General features: G+C 36.4%; 1 protein-coding gene across 1 annotated transcript; it reads left to right on the forward strand.

Moving 5' to 3' along the window:
* Positions 1–12,811: 12,811 nt before the first annotated feature.
* Positions 12,812–13,519, forward strand: LOC108212392 (uncharacterized). Its single transcript, XM_017384118.2, has one exon. The coding sequence runs from the start codon at positions 12,812–12,814 to the stop codon at positions 13,517–13,519; it is 708 nt and encodes a 235-aa protein (XP_017239607.2).
* The last annotated feature ends 3,661 nt before the right edge of the window (positions 13,520–17,180 follow it).

Consider the following 17,180-nt stretch of genomic DNA (forward strand, 5'->3'; position numbering starts at 1 on the left):
ATATTATTATATGTTCATATAAATAAAATATATATGTGTGTATATATTTATATATATTTTTATTTATTAATATAATAACAACATAATATATTATATTATATATATTATGCATGCATGTGATGATGTCAGGTGTCTAGGGCAATCTAGGGTTTGCATGTGCAGGAGGAGAGATAACAATGGAATTCTCCACTGTATCAAGCGCAACTTCACACTTAGTTTGTTTTAAACTAAGTCATGCACCCTCTATACACTGTATGGCGCGCAACTTTCATGTTAATTAGGAGAGAGAACAGGGGTTTGTGTATATATGAGGCGCAAGTTCAAGTGTCTTAGAATTATTCTAAAACTCCTTCCCTCATGTGGCGCAAGTTCAGGAGAGATAACAGACACACACATATGCTATATACAAGCGCAAGTTTGTGGATAAACTAAGTCAAGGAGTTTGAAGAGAGAGAACAGTGGACACTCTCCACTGTAGGAGCGCAAGTTCATGAACTCAAGAATTCTCCAAGTATTCTACACCTCCAGTACACATACAGAGAAGCTTTGGAAGCGCAAGTATTGACCGAGAAAAGTCAAGCGCAAGTATTGACTTGCACCGACTCTTCTCTCTATCTTTGGCAAAGTGGCGCAAGTTTGAGTTATATATATGTATATATATATACTCGGCGCAAGTTTGGCTTTATGTTGTTAACTAGGGTTAGTTTATGAAAAGCCTATAAATACCCCATGTGTGTTCTCACAATTGTAACACACACTCTTCACCACCTTTATGGTGGAATGGCTTTGTGCCTTGCACACTACTACACACAAATAAACTCTAGCTTAGTTTTGTATTATATATATTTAGAAGCAAGGGTTTGTGAGTGTACGTAGTAGTAGCCATTGTAGCAAACCATCGGGTTTGGATTTATAGCACCCTTCGAGGTATTTATCAATATACAGATATACCTTGAAAATATTGTGTGTTGGTTTAATATTTTCATATTCTCAGAAACCGACCCGATATATATCCGGAACACGAAACCCATTACAGGATTGCAATTTATTTATCCGCAAGATTCGAAAGAATTTTAAATTGTAGTGAGTATCGTATTCAACCCCCCCTTCTACGATACTTTGGACCTAACAACATGGTATGACATTCTTTAAGAATGTCATGCCCACTGAATATTCGCTAGTACGCACGCTGCTTCAGTAATACGAGTTATAAACTTTCGTCCTTTAGCCAGCTCCTTAGAAATGCTTTTAATCCCGCACAGCTTATAATCTTTAATTAATAAATATTTAATTTAATCCAGAAATTCTATAAATAAATATCTAATATTATTAGACATTTATAAATATAATTTTATAATTAATTAAAATATTTATTAATATAAATAAATCCTTACGGTCCAAGCTGCGGTCTCTAGAGGGTCGGGAACCAGACTCCTTTTGCCTTGCAAATAATAAATCAATTTCATCCGAGGTTCCAACTTTAAGATTATATCACTTTCCATTGTGCTGGTGATAATTCTTTTCCCCCATAGTCAGACAGGACTAAGATTCGGTCTCCTGTGGGTCTAGAACCGGATCCCTTTTGCTTTGAAAATTATAAATCAATTCCAACCGGGTTTCCAGCGTTAAGAATATATCACTCTTCATTGCGTTGGTGATAATTCTTTTTTCCGTAGCTAGACAGGTCTGAGCGGCGGTCTCCTTGTCCTTCCTTTTAGCCTTCTTTCGTTTGCTTTCTTTTTGTAAATTAATTCTAAATCAATTAACTTATTAATAAACTTAATTATCAAATTAATTCTAATTGAATTAATTTAACAACTAAATAAATTAATAGAGATTAATTATTTAACAAATAATTAATTAAAAAGTGTATATCCCAGAAAGCAAATGTCTTGAGCCTTCATCTTGATCATCACTCGGCTTGAACGACCACCTTCCTTTGATGTTAAATATTCAATATAAATAGCTGACACACAAATGTACTGTCTGGTTCATCTGTGCCTGACTAAATTGAATATTCTCCATCAATTAAACATTTGAGCTGTGGTCGGATCTTCGAATCTTCGTCTTCTAGTTCAACTTCATTTCAGTACACATATGGAATCTCTGATGAAATAAATACTTGAATCTTCGTACCTTCTGAACTCCTTGAACCGCTACACAATTTATTGAACACTGAGGCTTGATCATATGAAATGAACTTCTTCTAGTGGCTTGTAGCGGATATCTTGGAATTCTTCTGATATTCTGATTCTTGTATCCAGTTTACTTTCTTGATCTGATTCCAGCTAAACTATCTACTATCATAACTTATCAGAGACTAATCCAGGTTGAGTTACAAGTTGAGTTACAAGTTGTCAGGTCATCACACAAGTTGAGTTATCACCGGTTGTACAAATAGGCTTAGACATGTACCTTGCAATAAGGCCTTTCAATAGACAACACAACAAATAAAACACTTGTCTCATTACAACAACGGTTTCCTGGAATATTGTCCAAGGTTTCTTCACACATTAGCACCGAAAACAGTTGTCTATCGTGCATCATTACACAATACCACAGTTAAGATACCATTGTCTCATTGAATTTTGTAGACAATAGTTTTTAAACCGTTGTAGGTTGTAGGTGTTAGACAATATTTATTCGATGATGAAAATAGGCCGTTGTATCTTATTTTCACCCACCAGCAACAAAAAAGTGTCGGGATAAAACCGACCGCGTAGAATCGGTCGGTTTTAAACTGAACGACGTCGTTCTGCCTTGCTGGCAAGGCATTTAATTATTTAACCGACCGACATGAGCGTGGTCGGTTTTAGTGCTGACATCTCCAGCTTATAACCAACCACCATGTCGGTCAGTTAAGTGGTTGTATATATTTTATCGATTTTTAAATAATTTGACAGTAAAAACGATGTCGTTCTAATTCTGAAGACAAAACCGACTGTCCGTCGGTCGGTTTTAACCCGATTATATTTTGTAAAAATGTTGATTTAATTAGAAAATGGATAAAATATACGCGCCGAGGACAGACTACGACGCCGTTTTTTGCTGAAAAGTCATAACTGACCGGCGTCGGTCAGTTTTCATCCGATTTTATTTTTTTAAAATGTTTATTTAATTGGAAAATGGATAAAATAGGTCGAGTCAAAGAGGGGCTACGACACCGTTTTATGTTAAAAACTATAATCGACCGACGACGGTCAGTTTTAACCCGTTTTTTTTTTGTTAAATTCCTTTCTTCCTCAACAGTCTCTTCTTTCTTTTTCCCCACCATCTCATTTTATGTCTCTCCACAAAAACCTCCCTCAATTTTTTCTCACTCTTTACAAAATTCACTCTCTACCTAACACGTCTCCCTCTCCCACATTAAAATCGTGGATAAAAATTAGGGTTGGGACTCGATTTGGTTTCGGATTTAAATCTCAATGAGGGTTTGGATCTTCGTAATCTCAACAAAGGTATCAATCTCTCCATTAATTTTTCTTCACATGTTTGTGTATCTTTATGTTTGTGTATGTATTTGAGTTTGGTTACATATATTTGTCTATGTGTATATATATGTTTGTGTATGTATTTGAGTTCGATTTTCATTCATTTTTTTGAGTTAGATTTTAGGTCAAGGTTAGAAGAACCATGATTATAAACATATATGTGTGTGCGTGTGTGTGTGTCTGTGTGTCAAATTAACAAGCATATATAAGACACAATCGTAGAAACATATATATGACTCGTTTTTGACTTTTCAGCTCAATCCTCAGAGAGTATACTATATATACTAAGAAACATGTACACAGCTGGAACTATCTACCAGTTGACTATCTACATTTATCAAGATTCATAGTTATAGTAGTTGTTTCGAGATATATATCTTCTAATAATCTAATATAAATTCAGATTCCAGTCTCCAGCTAAGATTCAAACAATTTCACACATAAATGTAGTTTATGCTCTTAATTTTGTTCCAATAGTTTTGCTAAAATCGAACTAAATTAAATCGAGCCGTACTGAGCACGGTTGGATAGCTCCGTGGTTAATAATTTATCCTCTGTCATTGCAGGTCCTGGGTTTGACCCTGGCTCACCCCGAGAATTGTTTTAAACAAATACTCATTTGCAAGAATATAAGTCATATTTGTTAAAAGAAATAAAAAACAAGCCGTAATGATATCTGAGTATGGAGCGAGAATAAATGGGTGATTGTTCAGAGACACAAGGACAAAATGAAAGAGGGGAAGGTAGATGCAATTAACTCAGAGTTCTTATATTTTTTCTGATGATGGGTGTCCCCATAGATTAAGAATTATGTGATTTAAGCCATTTCAAACACAATTTCATAAACCCATTGACCCATTAACGAGAAGTTGAACTTGAGACCCTGGACATGATCTATTTTGAAGCTATTCTTAGGTTATTTTTGGAGAAACTAATACATAAAAATGAGCTTGAGAGCTAGAGCTTAATTGACTGGAGTCGCATTTTAATGTTTTTTAGCAGCACTTCATGTTTATGCATAGAAGAATATTACTAACCTTTCGCCGTATAATATTATATAAGTGTGAGGATGAGTTTTTAAGAAACAAAAATAATCCAAAAAAAAATATATTACGACTAAAAATAAAAAAATTCTAAAAACTTTTATATATAATTGCCTCGCCTCGTACTATGTTGGAAATGATAAGTATCCGTTGTCAATATTAGTTTCACATGATTAGGTGGATGTCATATTTATAAACAAAATATTTGATAGGTGATAATTTCTACTATTGTGTGTTAAATTTTTAGCAAATTTTAGTGAGTTAAAATTTTATCTTTTAGGATTTTTAATACTAAATTCTACGGTTGTGCGTTATTCATCATTATGTATGATTGTATGTTGTTCTAGAACTTGATAAGAGGAAGCTGACTAATGTCATCTTCAAAGTCTTATAACTTTTACCGAGCCCATACATAAGTGACATTAATTTAATGGATCAAAGTTATGCGACACGATCGGCCTTTGGCTCTCGTAAAACTGGGCATACTAGGCCCGTTTCTTCCTCACGTATTAATACAAGTATATTTGGAGCCCATGACATATTCATGTATAACACTATTAATTGTAATTCTCTTTTTTATATATTTTAACTAAGCTTACATGTTTCTTCGTTGTTATGGGCTTATATATCATTTCTTACTAAATTTTATTATATATTTTGTGTACCTTTTATCCTATCACATTACATTGACAGCCGCCTCTCTTAATTCCTCTCTTCCCCATCTCCGTCTCTATAAAATTCTCCTCTTTCTCCTTCTATATCAAAAAAAGTGCCCATTCAATATATTACACCATCACCAAGAAGAATAATACCATCTCAAAGCGGAGAGTTGAGTTGTTCGTGATTATTGCATGATTTACTCATTGATCTTTTCTGCTATACGCTAAAAAATGATTGGATGACGACTTTATCTAATTCACCACTGTAAGTTACAATCTAAATGAATTTACGCACATTAAATTAATTTTGTGAACCGACTGATACTTATTTTGTTTTATTGTATGATTCAAATTTTTATGTGATTAAATTTGTGTGTATGTAATTTTGTTTTCAATCAAGTTGTACAATTGGGCACGAGTTATATTTTTATCTTCAAATTATATTAAATCTATTAGATCTTGTAAGTATACTTGATGATTCGGATCAGATCGGTTTCGATCACATCCATTTGGATTGGATCGTTTTTGGTTATAACATATATTGATAAGTTTCAGTTAAGATCAGATCTAATTCGCTTGGATCTAATGCTGATTTTGCATGAATTGAACTGGTTGCGGTTCCAAGGTTCGATTGTGCCTCGACTCAATATCAGCAAAATAAGAAATTTTTCGGAATAATATAAGATCAAATTCTATGAGGATCATCATATCTAGTTTGGAACATATATGTGTATTTTGGATGTTAAAATGTCAAGTAGTCTTACTTTTCATTTTATCGATGGTCAAATTAATATATTATTATATAATTTTCTTACTTAATTCCTATTTAATGTTAGCTTATATTTGAATTTTTCGCTTGAATGTGAAGTGATATTCATTCATACTTGAATTTGTAATATATTTAATTAATTTCTATGATTGATGACTATTATTTTACAATTGATGGGCGATCATGATTGTTGAATTTTATTTTTAATGATAGATGTCTATTTGGATTAATAAAAGATTTATGTATAATTGTGAATATTTTATAGTTGCAGAAATAATGAAGAAAATGCTCCAGAAAGTATACATCCTCCAATACCACTAAGGGACACCACTGACCAAAGGGAGGGGACCGGCAAAAAGGCGGAAGAGGGGTGAAACCCACCGTCAAAATCCTTTATCCATGACCCGTAGCGGATCGATCAACCCTTTTTCAGGGTTGTCCACCACTAATCCGCCAGGGACAATGGTGGGATCATCTTACTTTTTTTTTTTTTATCTCGTCTTCCATTAGCCACTCCGGCTAATCTACCTGCATCAGCGGCTCCCATTTCTTTTGGATAGGTCCCTGGGTATCATCTTGTATTTGCCTCTCGGCTCCTTCTCCACCAGCCCCTATGCAGACTCCTGCCACCGGAAGTACCAGGCTCTTCGAAGTTCCCGACTTATTAGGGCCTTCTGTTGCACCGGCGGCTCCTCCTAATGGATCAAGCACCAGTCATCCTATAGTGCTTGAGAGCGACAATGAGGACCAAGAAGAGAATGCACTAGACCTAGATCTTAAACTCTAGGGCTAGTACTGCCCCTTGTAACATAGACACGAGATTATTTTGATTTAAAAATAGATGAAACTAATTGTTGATTAATTAACAATTTATTTATGTTACATGTTTAGATTTTTTCTTAATTATATATCTGATTGTAAATTCACTTCTGGAAGATTGAATATATTTGGTCAAATCGATTAATGGATATACATCTTTTAAAATAGAACAAAATCATACTTTTTAAGAAAAATAATATATATATACACTAAGACAACATGGTAATATATTTAATCCCGTGTATATGATTGATTAATTTGATCGAGTATATTTAGTCAAATCAAACATTTCATTGATAATTTTTTTGTTTAGAAATAGATTTTGAAATTATACACCTAGAGGGGGGGAATAGGTGTTATGGCTAATATACCCGATTTTTATAAGTTACCGAATAATTAATCTGTCAAAGACAGCTGTTAAGTTTCAGAGTAGACAGTTATCTAGCTAACAATATAAATGCAGTGCAGAAAATATAAAAGCAGTAAGCTAGCAACACCAAGAATTTTAGCCAGGTTCGACCCCTAACCCTAATGGTCTACGTCCTGGTCCCCTACCAACTGGTAAGAGATTATATTATTAATCAAGAAGGTTAACGATTACAAGATTCAATAATATAACTCCCTTAAACCCTTGTTCCTGTTATCAGCCTACTGAAACCCCTCAACCATGAACCAAAAGCCAACCAAGACCTATACTTCCCAAGTATATTCTTCTAGCTAACTAGTCCTCTTGTTCTCTTGTTTCACAAGCTGGATACACAGCAACAAACCATGACACCTTAAACAATACAAAGTAAGAATGTAATACAACCTAAACTATGAACTCTCAATATAGATCTATATACGAATATAAGTACTAGAGCTCAAGAAAAGATTTAGCAATGTAAAGAGTTGTATTAATTTCAGAAAGCTTGGTGTGTACTTCTTGTTATCAAAAGTGAAATCACACTCAAGTATTTATACATCATACTAACGGTCATAATCCAACAAATTACCCAACGATCTTGGTAGCAACCTCACGTTTAAATTTGATTTGAATAATGAACGTTTGGATTGTAACAACCGGTAATTTTGAACTTCTTCATAAGCACGATACTTATATTCTATGTTATTATGTCGATACGTGGAATTGTTATACAAGAGTGTATATATATTCTCTTGTTATGTGGTATTGCAAGTATCACTAATATAATTTCTACGCGATATATTTTGTACGCGAGTAAGATTTCTTGTTACGCGATTTAGTGATAATTGGGATTTATACATGACTTGATGGCATAATTAGATTCTATTTCGTGTATAAATAGTCGTATGCGAGAAATTTAGCTACGCGATTAATTATCTTGCACGATTCGATGTTAATTTAATAGTTGCGGCTACGCGATTTAATAATAGTAGAGATAATCGTAAATAGTGATAAATTGTAAGGTGAGCAATTATGTGATATGATATACATATATAATTGTAGTGGAAAGTTGTTTCGTTGTGAATTATTACGCGTATTATTGTGTGTAAATTCTTTTTATACATAGATTATATATTAGAGGGTAATACTTGAAAATGCTTTTAAAAATATTTCTTTGTCCAAAATTTTTGATCATGATTTTGTTAAACTTGTAAAATCTCATAGTATTTGTAGTATTAATTTGATGATTTATGGAATTGTAGTTTATTTATTAAAATCCATTCATTTTATTCATACTTTTAATAATTATAAGATTACACTAGTACCCTTGCATGCATTTTGGTAGAGAATAGAGTCCAAGGGCATGACCGACTATTCACACCATTTGACTCTTGTAATTACATCAAAAACCCCACATGCAATTCCACTCAAGCTTGCTAGAGGGTTAGATTGGTAACTTCTTAAAATCCACTAACACTTTTGGTCAAGTCATGATGATAAAAACAGGAGAGCACTCAACTTTCTCCACTTCACAAGATCAAAAACCACCAAAACTCTCCTCCCTCTCTCTCTCTCATTTCAGCCGAATACTACCTCCCTCCCAAACCCTTAAAATTTTCTCTTCATAACCTCATATACACACATATTTTTCAACTCATCCAAGAGAGAAAAATCATCTCCTAGTCACAAGCTTCCATTTAAGGTTAGTTTGAGTACTTGCATGTCATCAAGCCAAGAGTTTTCGACTTTGGTTCTCATGGACCTAGAGTTGAACTCATTGTGGCTTAAATACTTGGACAAGGAGTGGCCTTGAGGGAGTGTATCACCCCCATTTGTCAAGCCATAACCTTGGTTCAAGCCCTCGGCAATGACTCTCAAAGAGCCGAAGGGAGTCCATCGATTTGGATGATTTTGTGGATGTAATGAGATGTTTCTTGCTGGGTTCTTTGAGTTTTAGTCTCTACAAGATTGTTTTACAAAGTTTTAAACATTGCATGTCAAGATCTTGCCAAGAAAAGTTAGAGTTTATAAGTGCATGTCATGATTTTCATAGTATAAAGTGTATGCTGATTTTGTCACTTTTAAACTGGTTTTTGATCATTGCATGCCTCGGTTTTTGCCATAAAATGCTAGTATAATATGTGCCATGATTCGTCATGTTCAGTTTTGATGTATTATGTGATTTTATATGGAGTATTAAATCAAAATCATGCTTAAAAATGCTGAAAACCAATCTGCTCTGCTCTGCTGTGATTTTTGGCTTCGGTAATGTGATTTTTGAGGCTTGATTTGTGTTGTAATTTCTTGTATAAGGCTATAAAGTAGTGGTATATGGATTATAGATTAGAGTTGTTGGCTTGGTTGTTGTTGAATGGTGTTAAGATGGGTGATAAGGTGGAAGGAGGCACACACTAGCACTGGACAGAATTCTTGCACATAGAAACTAGGAGTTTTGGTGTTGATTTGGTTGGGTTTTGCTTGTCCCAAGTGTCCAGGAGTTGGGAGTGAGTTTTTTTATGATTCCAGTAGTCTTAAATCACCAAAGCCCCTGCATTTAGGTAGGTATACACACTCAAAACAGAAGATACCCCAAAACAGGGCAGAATTGAACAATCTGTGTTCTTGTGAGGTTTTCACCTTGTCATGAGTGAGGCCTTCATGGGGCCTTGGCTTAGCTGAGTTTAGTGAACCCTTAGGAAGCCTAACAAACCATTAGAACCCAAAACCTAGTGAGAAAACAGAGTTTTAAATCAGTAAACACAAGGCAGTTGGGAAACAAGGTAGTTTTCAGCAGTGTCAACTTTATGTAATAACCTGGAAAGTTTCAGATGGGGCCTTGGAGTGAAACCAAGTCTGAGAGGTAGCCTTAAGAGTTGGGAATCCATGGGAATTGATTTGGTAGGAATGCACTTAGTACACATTAAGTTATCTCAGTTAGGATGCAGGTAGTGCAGAGAGGTTACAACAAAGAACCTCACTGTGCCCTTTTAACATTTTAAACCAATTTGTGTGAGGCCTTTGTATTGTATCAATAGCACAAGTAATTTTAGAGTCTTAGTAACCTATTAGGAGTAAATTAGAGTGAAGGCCCTAGTTAGAGCATCTTATTTTCACTAAGTAACCGAGAGCAACCTTAGAGAGCCATTGGAGAGTTGTAAGTGCAACTCTTGCATGATTGTCAAGGGTATAAGGGCTGAGTTTTTGCAAGCACTTTTAGGATTAAGATAAGGTCAGTATGGGGAGTTTAGAAGTTTAGAAATAAGCCTTTATGTGCTACTTGCTTATGTGTTTAGGAGTTTAAGTATATAGTATATAATATATATATAGTTAATAAATCATGCCATGCCATTACGTGACTATGTGAATTATGTGACTATGTGGAGTATGTGATTACATGATTACGTTAATTATCTTTATATGTATAAATGAGCATGTATACCTATAATTAAATACGTGCAATGACTCTTATAGCGATAGTTAGCTAATAATAGAGTATTAGGTTACGTAACTAGAGAATAGGCGCGTGTAATATAAACTAGACTTAAAGTGCCATTTAGTGACGAGGTTAATATAATGTGTAGGTTCCGAGGTGAAAGGAAAAGCTCGTACTATCAAGATTGAATAATCTCAAAATCTTGCAAAGGCAAGTTACTACATCCTTAACTTTATAATTGTTGCAAATATATGTGTACCCGTGACTCGTAAATCCTTATGAATATTTAGTTGCGATAATCACCATGCCTATTATATTCGCAAATACCTTGATATAAAATTACAATCATACCAGTACCTTCCTTTCAAATATATCCTTACACTTGTACACAAAATGTTAGATTCCCTATTAAAAACTTCCAATAATACCATGACACATACACCTTCATAAATACCGAATAACACTTGATAGAATTGACTTTCTTTTGACTTTGGAACTTACCCCCTTAAGTCCAATATGCGTTGACACATTATTAGTGAACTTGAACCCTTTTGCCATACTTCAATAAAAGATGATATAAACCTTTTTCCGGCATCCATGTTATAAATCAAAATGAATTATAAAATGTTTTCTTTAGTGATTTGGACTAGACGCAAGTCCTTTTCACATATTATTAGGCTCACAGATAGCCTAGGGATCCCATTATATTTGAGAACCCAGCGCGGTTCGGGATTACTTCGCGGCTGATCACCGGCTGTAATCCGTAGCGTCCTAAAATGAATTTTGATGATGATATGATTATAACATGTTGCCATATTGCCATGATGCCATGATATCTAAACCATGATTATCCATGTGGTTTGCCATGCCTATCCATTATATTATCATGAACCTTAATGATTGTTTTATCATTTATTTCTGAATCTATTTCGGACACCTTTGATATTATTATGATGCCATGTGTTTAGGACTGTTAGTACTTGCTGAGCGTCTTTGCTCATGTTCTCGTATTTAACCCCTTTTACAGCTAGCAAATATGGTACGCACAAAGCAAACAGCACGTAAATCGACCACTGGCTATGCAGAGAATTGTTTAAGGGCGAAGGTAGTATATATGATATAAGCGGCTTTCGCTATTATGTTTTGTACTAGTTAGATGGGCTGATCCACACTCTGAACTTATAAGATCTTTTGGGACTTTATTTCACTCTTTTGGACTTGTAATTAACTAAATGTTATCCTTTTGGGATTTAAATTATGTAATCTTAATTTCCGGATTTATTATTTATCTGTCTCTTGTTCATATTATATCAATTCGTGTGTGTGTGATGGTTTGGGGTGTGACATTTTTGGCATCAGAGCCTAGGTTTAGAGTCCCTGGACAGCCCAATTAGGATCATAGGGTGTATAAGTATATTATATATATATATCGGGAGTATTATTACGCGTCGTTCGATTTAATCGTATCTAACCCTTTTGTATATATATATATATATATATATTATTGACAGCAACGTGCGCACTCATCTTCGGTCCCGCCGCCTGAACCTATTCCCTTTTCTGTCTATGCTGACTTGAGGTTGGAGCTCGACACTATCCAAGGGAAGTATGACAGGCTCATGGAGCGCATCGAGGAAGTCTATTCGAGTGATCATATCATGGGTGACGGACCTAAGGAGAAGACCATCTCTAGGCTTGAGTCATTGATCCAGGTGGCCACATCCAGGTTGGAGAAGATGCCAGTACACCGTGACCGGTCCAGCCAGCTCACTGTGCAAATGATAGCAGATGAACTTAGGAGCATGGTCAAGATGCTGCGTGAGGACACGACCCCTTACATCCCTAGGACCCGTGAGGAGGAGACCGAGGAGGAGGACGAGGACTAGAGGACGTGACCTTTAGTTGCTTAGGCTGTTCCTTTTATCACTATGTTGTTTATTTCTGTTTCCAGACTTTCGTACTATTTTGATTCAGATCTGTACTCGTATTTCGTACTTTGACATTCGTACCTTTCAGTTTCGAACCATGTTTTAATTCAGTAATGCACTTTCCTTGATTCCTATATTGCTCTTTAAATTTGCTTATAACCATGCATCATTTTTATTGTTTATATCGAACTGCATACCATGATAATTGTGAACAATCCCGTAACCTTGTATCATTTAAAATTGTATAACTCTTATTTCAGAATATGGCACCTAAAAGAGCTCGAGGAAGACCCACTAATAACCGAGAAAATGCAGAAGAAGGAAACCGAAACGCGAACCAGAACCTTGACATAGCACAACTTCTAGAACTGGTACGCCAACAAACAGCCACTATTGCCCAACAACAACAACTTCTTCAACAAATGCAACCACCACAACCACCTCCAGGAAATGTCACCACTTTCAAAACCTTCCAATCCGTAAAACCCCCGGAATTCAAAGGAACTCAAGATCCGGTTGAAGCTCATGCTTGGTTAAAAGAGATGGAGAAGGCTTTTGCCTTGACAAATGTTGGAGATAATCAGAAGGTGGAGTATGCTGCTTATTTTCTTAAAGGAGAATCGAACTATTGGTGGGAAACAGCAAAAGCTTTAGAACCCGAAGGAATTATTACTTGGGACAGATTTAAGAGAATGTTTTTGGATAAGTACTTTCCTCGCTATATGCAAACACAAATGGAGATGAAGTTCTTTGAATTAAAACAAGATAATATGACAGTTGGGGAGTATGAGAAGAAGTTCACTGAACTATCTAGATTTATGGGAGAGTATGTTGATTCTGAAGAGAAGAGAGCGAAGAGATTTCAACAAGGACTAAAGCCGTGGTTGAGAAGTCGGGTGGCAGCTTTTGAATTGACTACTTATGATGAAGTAGTTCAAAAAGCAATGGTAATTGAAGGCGAAAGTGAGTAGAATCAGAAGGAGAAAAGCAACAAAAAGAGAAGATTTGAATCGGGAGAAGAAGGCACAAGTTACAAGGGCCAGAATCAAAAAGTTAATCAAAGGTTTAAACTTCAAAGTGGACCCGGAAACTTCAAGAAGAGAGAATCTGGGAACAAGTCACAAGAAAACAGATTTCAATCGAGTGGACAGAAACCCCCGCAAGGATCAATTCCGGAGTGTAAAGTTTGTAATAAGAAGCATACGGGGATTTGCAACAAGGCGAATGTAGTTTGTTTCAAGTGTCACGCAAAAGGCCATTATGCTCATGAATGTAAGAATCAGAAGGCCAATGTCACGTGCTACAAGTGTGGTAAAGTGGGACATGTGTCAAGGGAATGCAAAGGAGCGGTTAACAATCAATTGCTACAAATGACTGCTATGCCGTATCCGATGAATCAAGCAACTCCTATGCCAGCACCATCATTTCCAATGCCTTTCAATCAACCTCAAATGGCATCATCCTCATCTCATCCAGCTTTGACCTATCCGGCACAAGCAAGGACTTTCAACATGAATGTAAAGGATGCAATTCAAAGTTCTGATGTAGTTTCAGGTACGCTTTCTGTGAACGCTGCTAGTGCTAAAGTATTGATTGACTCGGGAGCTACAAGGTCATTTATTTCGAAGTCTTTTGTTGATAAGTTGAATTGTGAAACCCAATTGATGCATGAACCCCTATCTGTTGTCTTAGCTAATCAAGATAGAATATCTGTAGAACATGTGTGCCCTCATTGTACTATAGAAATAGCCGGACACGTTTTTCTAGCGAGTCTTATTCCTTTCCAGTTAGGCGAATTCGACGTGATATTAGGGATGGATTGGTTGACAAGCTTCAATGCTCAAATAGATTGCAAGAACAAAACGGTAGTATTGAGTTCACCACAAGGCAAGAAGGTAATATTCAAGGGTCAAAGGCAAACTCAAAGATTTCTTACTTCGATGCAAGCAAAGAAGATGATTCGGAAGGGATGCGAGGCGTATTTGGCATATGTAATTGATAAGAGTAAAGAAGTTTCTAGCCCTGAAGACATTCCAGTAGTAAGAGATTTTATAGATGTGTTTCCCGAAGAGCTTCCCGGCTTACCCCCGGACCGACAAATCGAGTTTACAATAGAACTTGCACCAGGCACCGAACCTGTTTCGAAGGCTCCTTATAGAATGGCTCCATCAGAGATGAAGGAATTGGCGAAGCAAATACAAGAACTATTAGACAAGGGATTTATACGGCCAAGTGTTTCACCTTGGGGCGCACCGGTCTTGTTTGTGAAGAAGAAAGACGGGAGTATGAGACTTTGTATAGATTATCGAGAATTGAACAAATTGACGATTAAGAATAGGTACCCTTTGCCTAGAATTGATGATCTGTTTGACCAACTCAAGGGAGCTTCTTGTTTTTCGAAAATTGATCTACGGTCGGGATACCACCAATTGAAGATTAAGGCTGAAGACATACCGAAGACAGCTTTTCGAACACGATACGGACATTACGAATTCCTTGTTATGGCTTTTGGATTAACGAACGCACCGGCTGCTTTCATGGACTTAATGAATCGGGTATTCAAGGAATATTTAGACAAATTCGTCATAGTTTTCATCGATGATATTTTGGTGTATTCAAAGACGGAAGCTGATCATGAAGAACATTTGAGAATAGTGTTGGAAGTGTTGCGAAAGGAAAGATTGTATGCCAAATTCTCAAAATGTGAGTTTTGGTTGACGGAAGTAAGATTTCTAGGACATATTGTTGGAAGTGAGGGGATTAGAGTGGACCCCGAAAAGATTGAGGCTGTGATGAATTGGGAGAGACCAAAGACGCCAACAGAAGTGAGAAGTTTCATGGGATTAGCAGGATATTACCGAAGGTTTGTGAAGGATTTTTCCAAGATTGTCGTACCATTGACCAAATTAACAAGGAAGAATGAGAAGTTTGAATGGACGAAGAAGTGCGAAAATAGTTTTCAGGAATTGAAGCAAAGATTAGTAACTACACCGGTTTTAGCATTACCCGATGACAAGGGAGATTTTGTGATATACAGTGACGCCTCTTACAAAGGACTTGGATGTGTGTTGATGCAACATGGAAAAGTAATAGCGTACGCTTCGAGACAACTTAAGCCACAAGAACAGAAGTACCCAACTCATGATTTAGAATTGGCTGCGATAGTTTTTGCTTTGAAATTGAGAAGTTGCAATTGGAGTTTTGTGAACTTGGAGGGGCAGAAGAAATGTGTTATGCCATTACCTTTAAACCAACTCTGTCAGAGAAGATAAAGAAATATCAAGACGAAGTGATGACTCGAGAAGATAATCAGTTGACGGGAGAAGAAATTTGTACACAGAAAGATGAGCAAGGTGTGTTAAGATTTTCATCAAGGATTTGGATTCCGAATGTGACTGAATTGAAGAATGATATTTTGCAAGAAGCACACAACTCTAGATTTTCGATTCACCCGGGGAGCACCAAGATGTACCAAGACTTAAAAAAGAATTTCTGGTGGCCGAACATGAAAAGAGAAATTGCAGAATGGATTTCAAAATGTGATACATGCCAAAGGGTAAAAGCCGAACATCAGAGACCGAGTGGTTTGATTCAGCCATTGAAGATTCCAGAATGGAAGTGGGAAAATATTGCCATAGACTTTGTAGTAGGATTACCTCGAACGCGTTCTGGACACGATGCAATTTGGGTAATAGTTGACCGTCTTACGAAATCGGCACATTTTCTTCCAATTAATGAGAAATCTTCTTTAGACAGACTAGTTCATATGTATGTACGTGAAATCGTGTTGAGACATGGTGTACCTACATCAATGGTTTCAGATCGGGACCCACGATTCAATTCGAGATTTTGGAGGCAATTTCACGAACATTTAGGGACGAAGTTGAAAATGAGCACGGCATATCATCCACAAACTGACGGCCAAAGTGAACGAACAATCCAAACCATTGAAGATATGTCGCGAAGCTGTGCCATTGACTTTTCGGGAAGTTGGGATGAACATTTACCCCTTGTGGAGTTTTCATACAACAATAGTTACCATTCCAGCATTGGCATGCCACCATACGAAGCTTTATATGGACGAAAATGCAGAACACCGACGAATTGGGATGAAGTTGGAGAAGGGAAGGTTTTAGGACCTGAATTGGTACAACAAATGAAGGACACCATCACAGTAATCAAGAAGAGACTAATTGCTGCACAAGACAGACAAAGGAAGTACGCGGACCCCGCTCGAAAAGATGTGAAGTTTGAAATTGGGGAAGCTGTATTGCTAAAAATATCACCGTGGAAGGGTTTGACCAGATTTGGTAAGAAAGGAAAACTAGCACCAAGATACATTGGACCTTTTGAAGTTTTGAACCAAGTTGGAAAAGTTGCCTACGAGTTAGCCTTGCCACCACAATATCAGCACGTGCATAATGTGTTTCATGTCTCATTACTCAAGAAGTATAACCCGGACGCCAATCATGTGATAGAAAGTGAACCAGTGGAGATCCAGACTGATTTATCATATGAAGAACATCCCGTACAAATACTAGATCGGCAAGAAAGAAAACTTAGGAAGAAATCAGTAAGCTTGGTAAAAGCGTTGTGGAGGAATGCAAGGGTAGAAGAAGCCACTTGGGAGCT

The sequence above is a fragment of the Daucus carota genome, chromosome 3, assembly GCF_001625215.2.
Source record: "Daucus carota subsp. sativus chromosome 3, DH1 v3.0, whole genome shotgun sequence".
NCBI lineage: Eukaryota > Viridiplantae > Streptophyta > Magnoliopsida > Apiales > Apiaceae > Daucus > Daucus carota.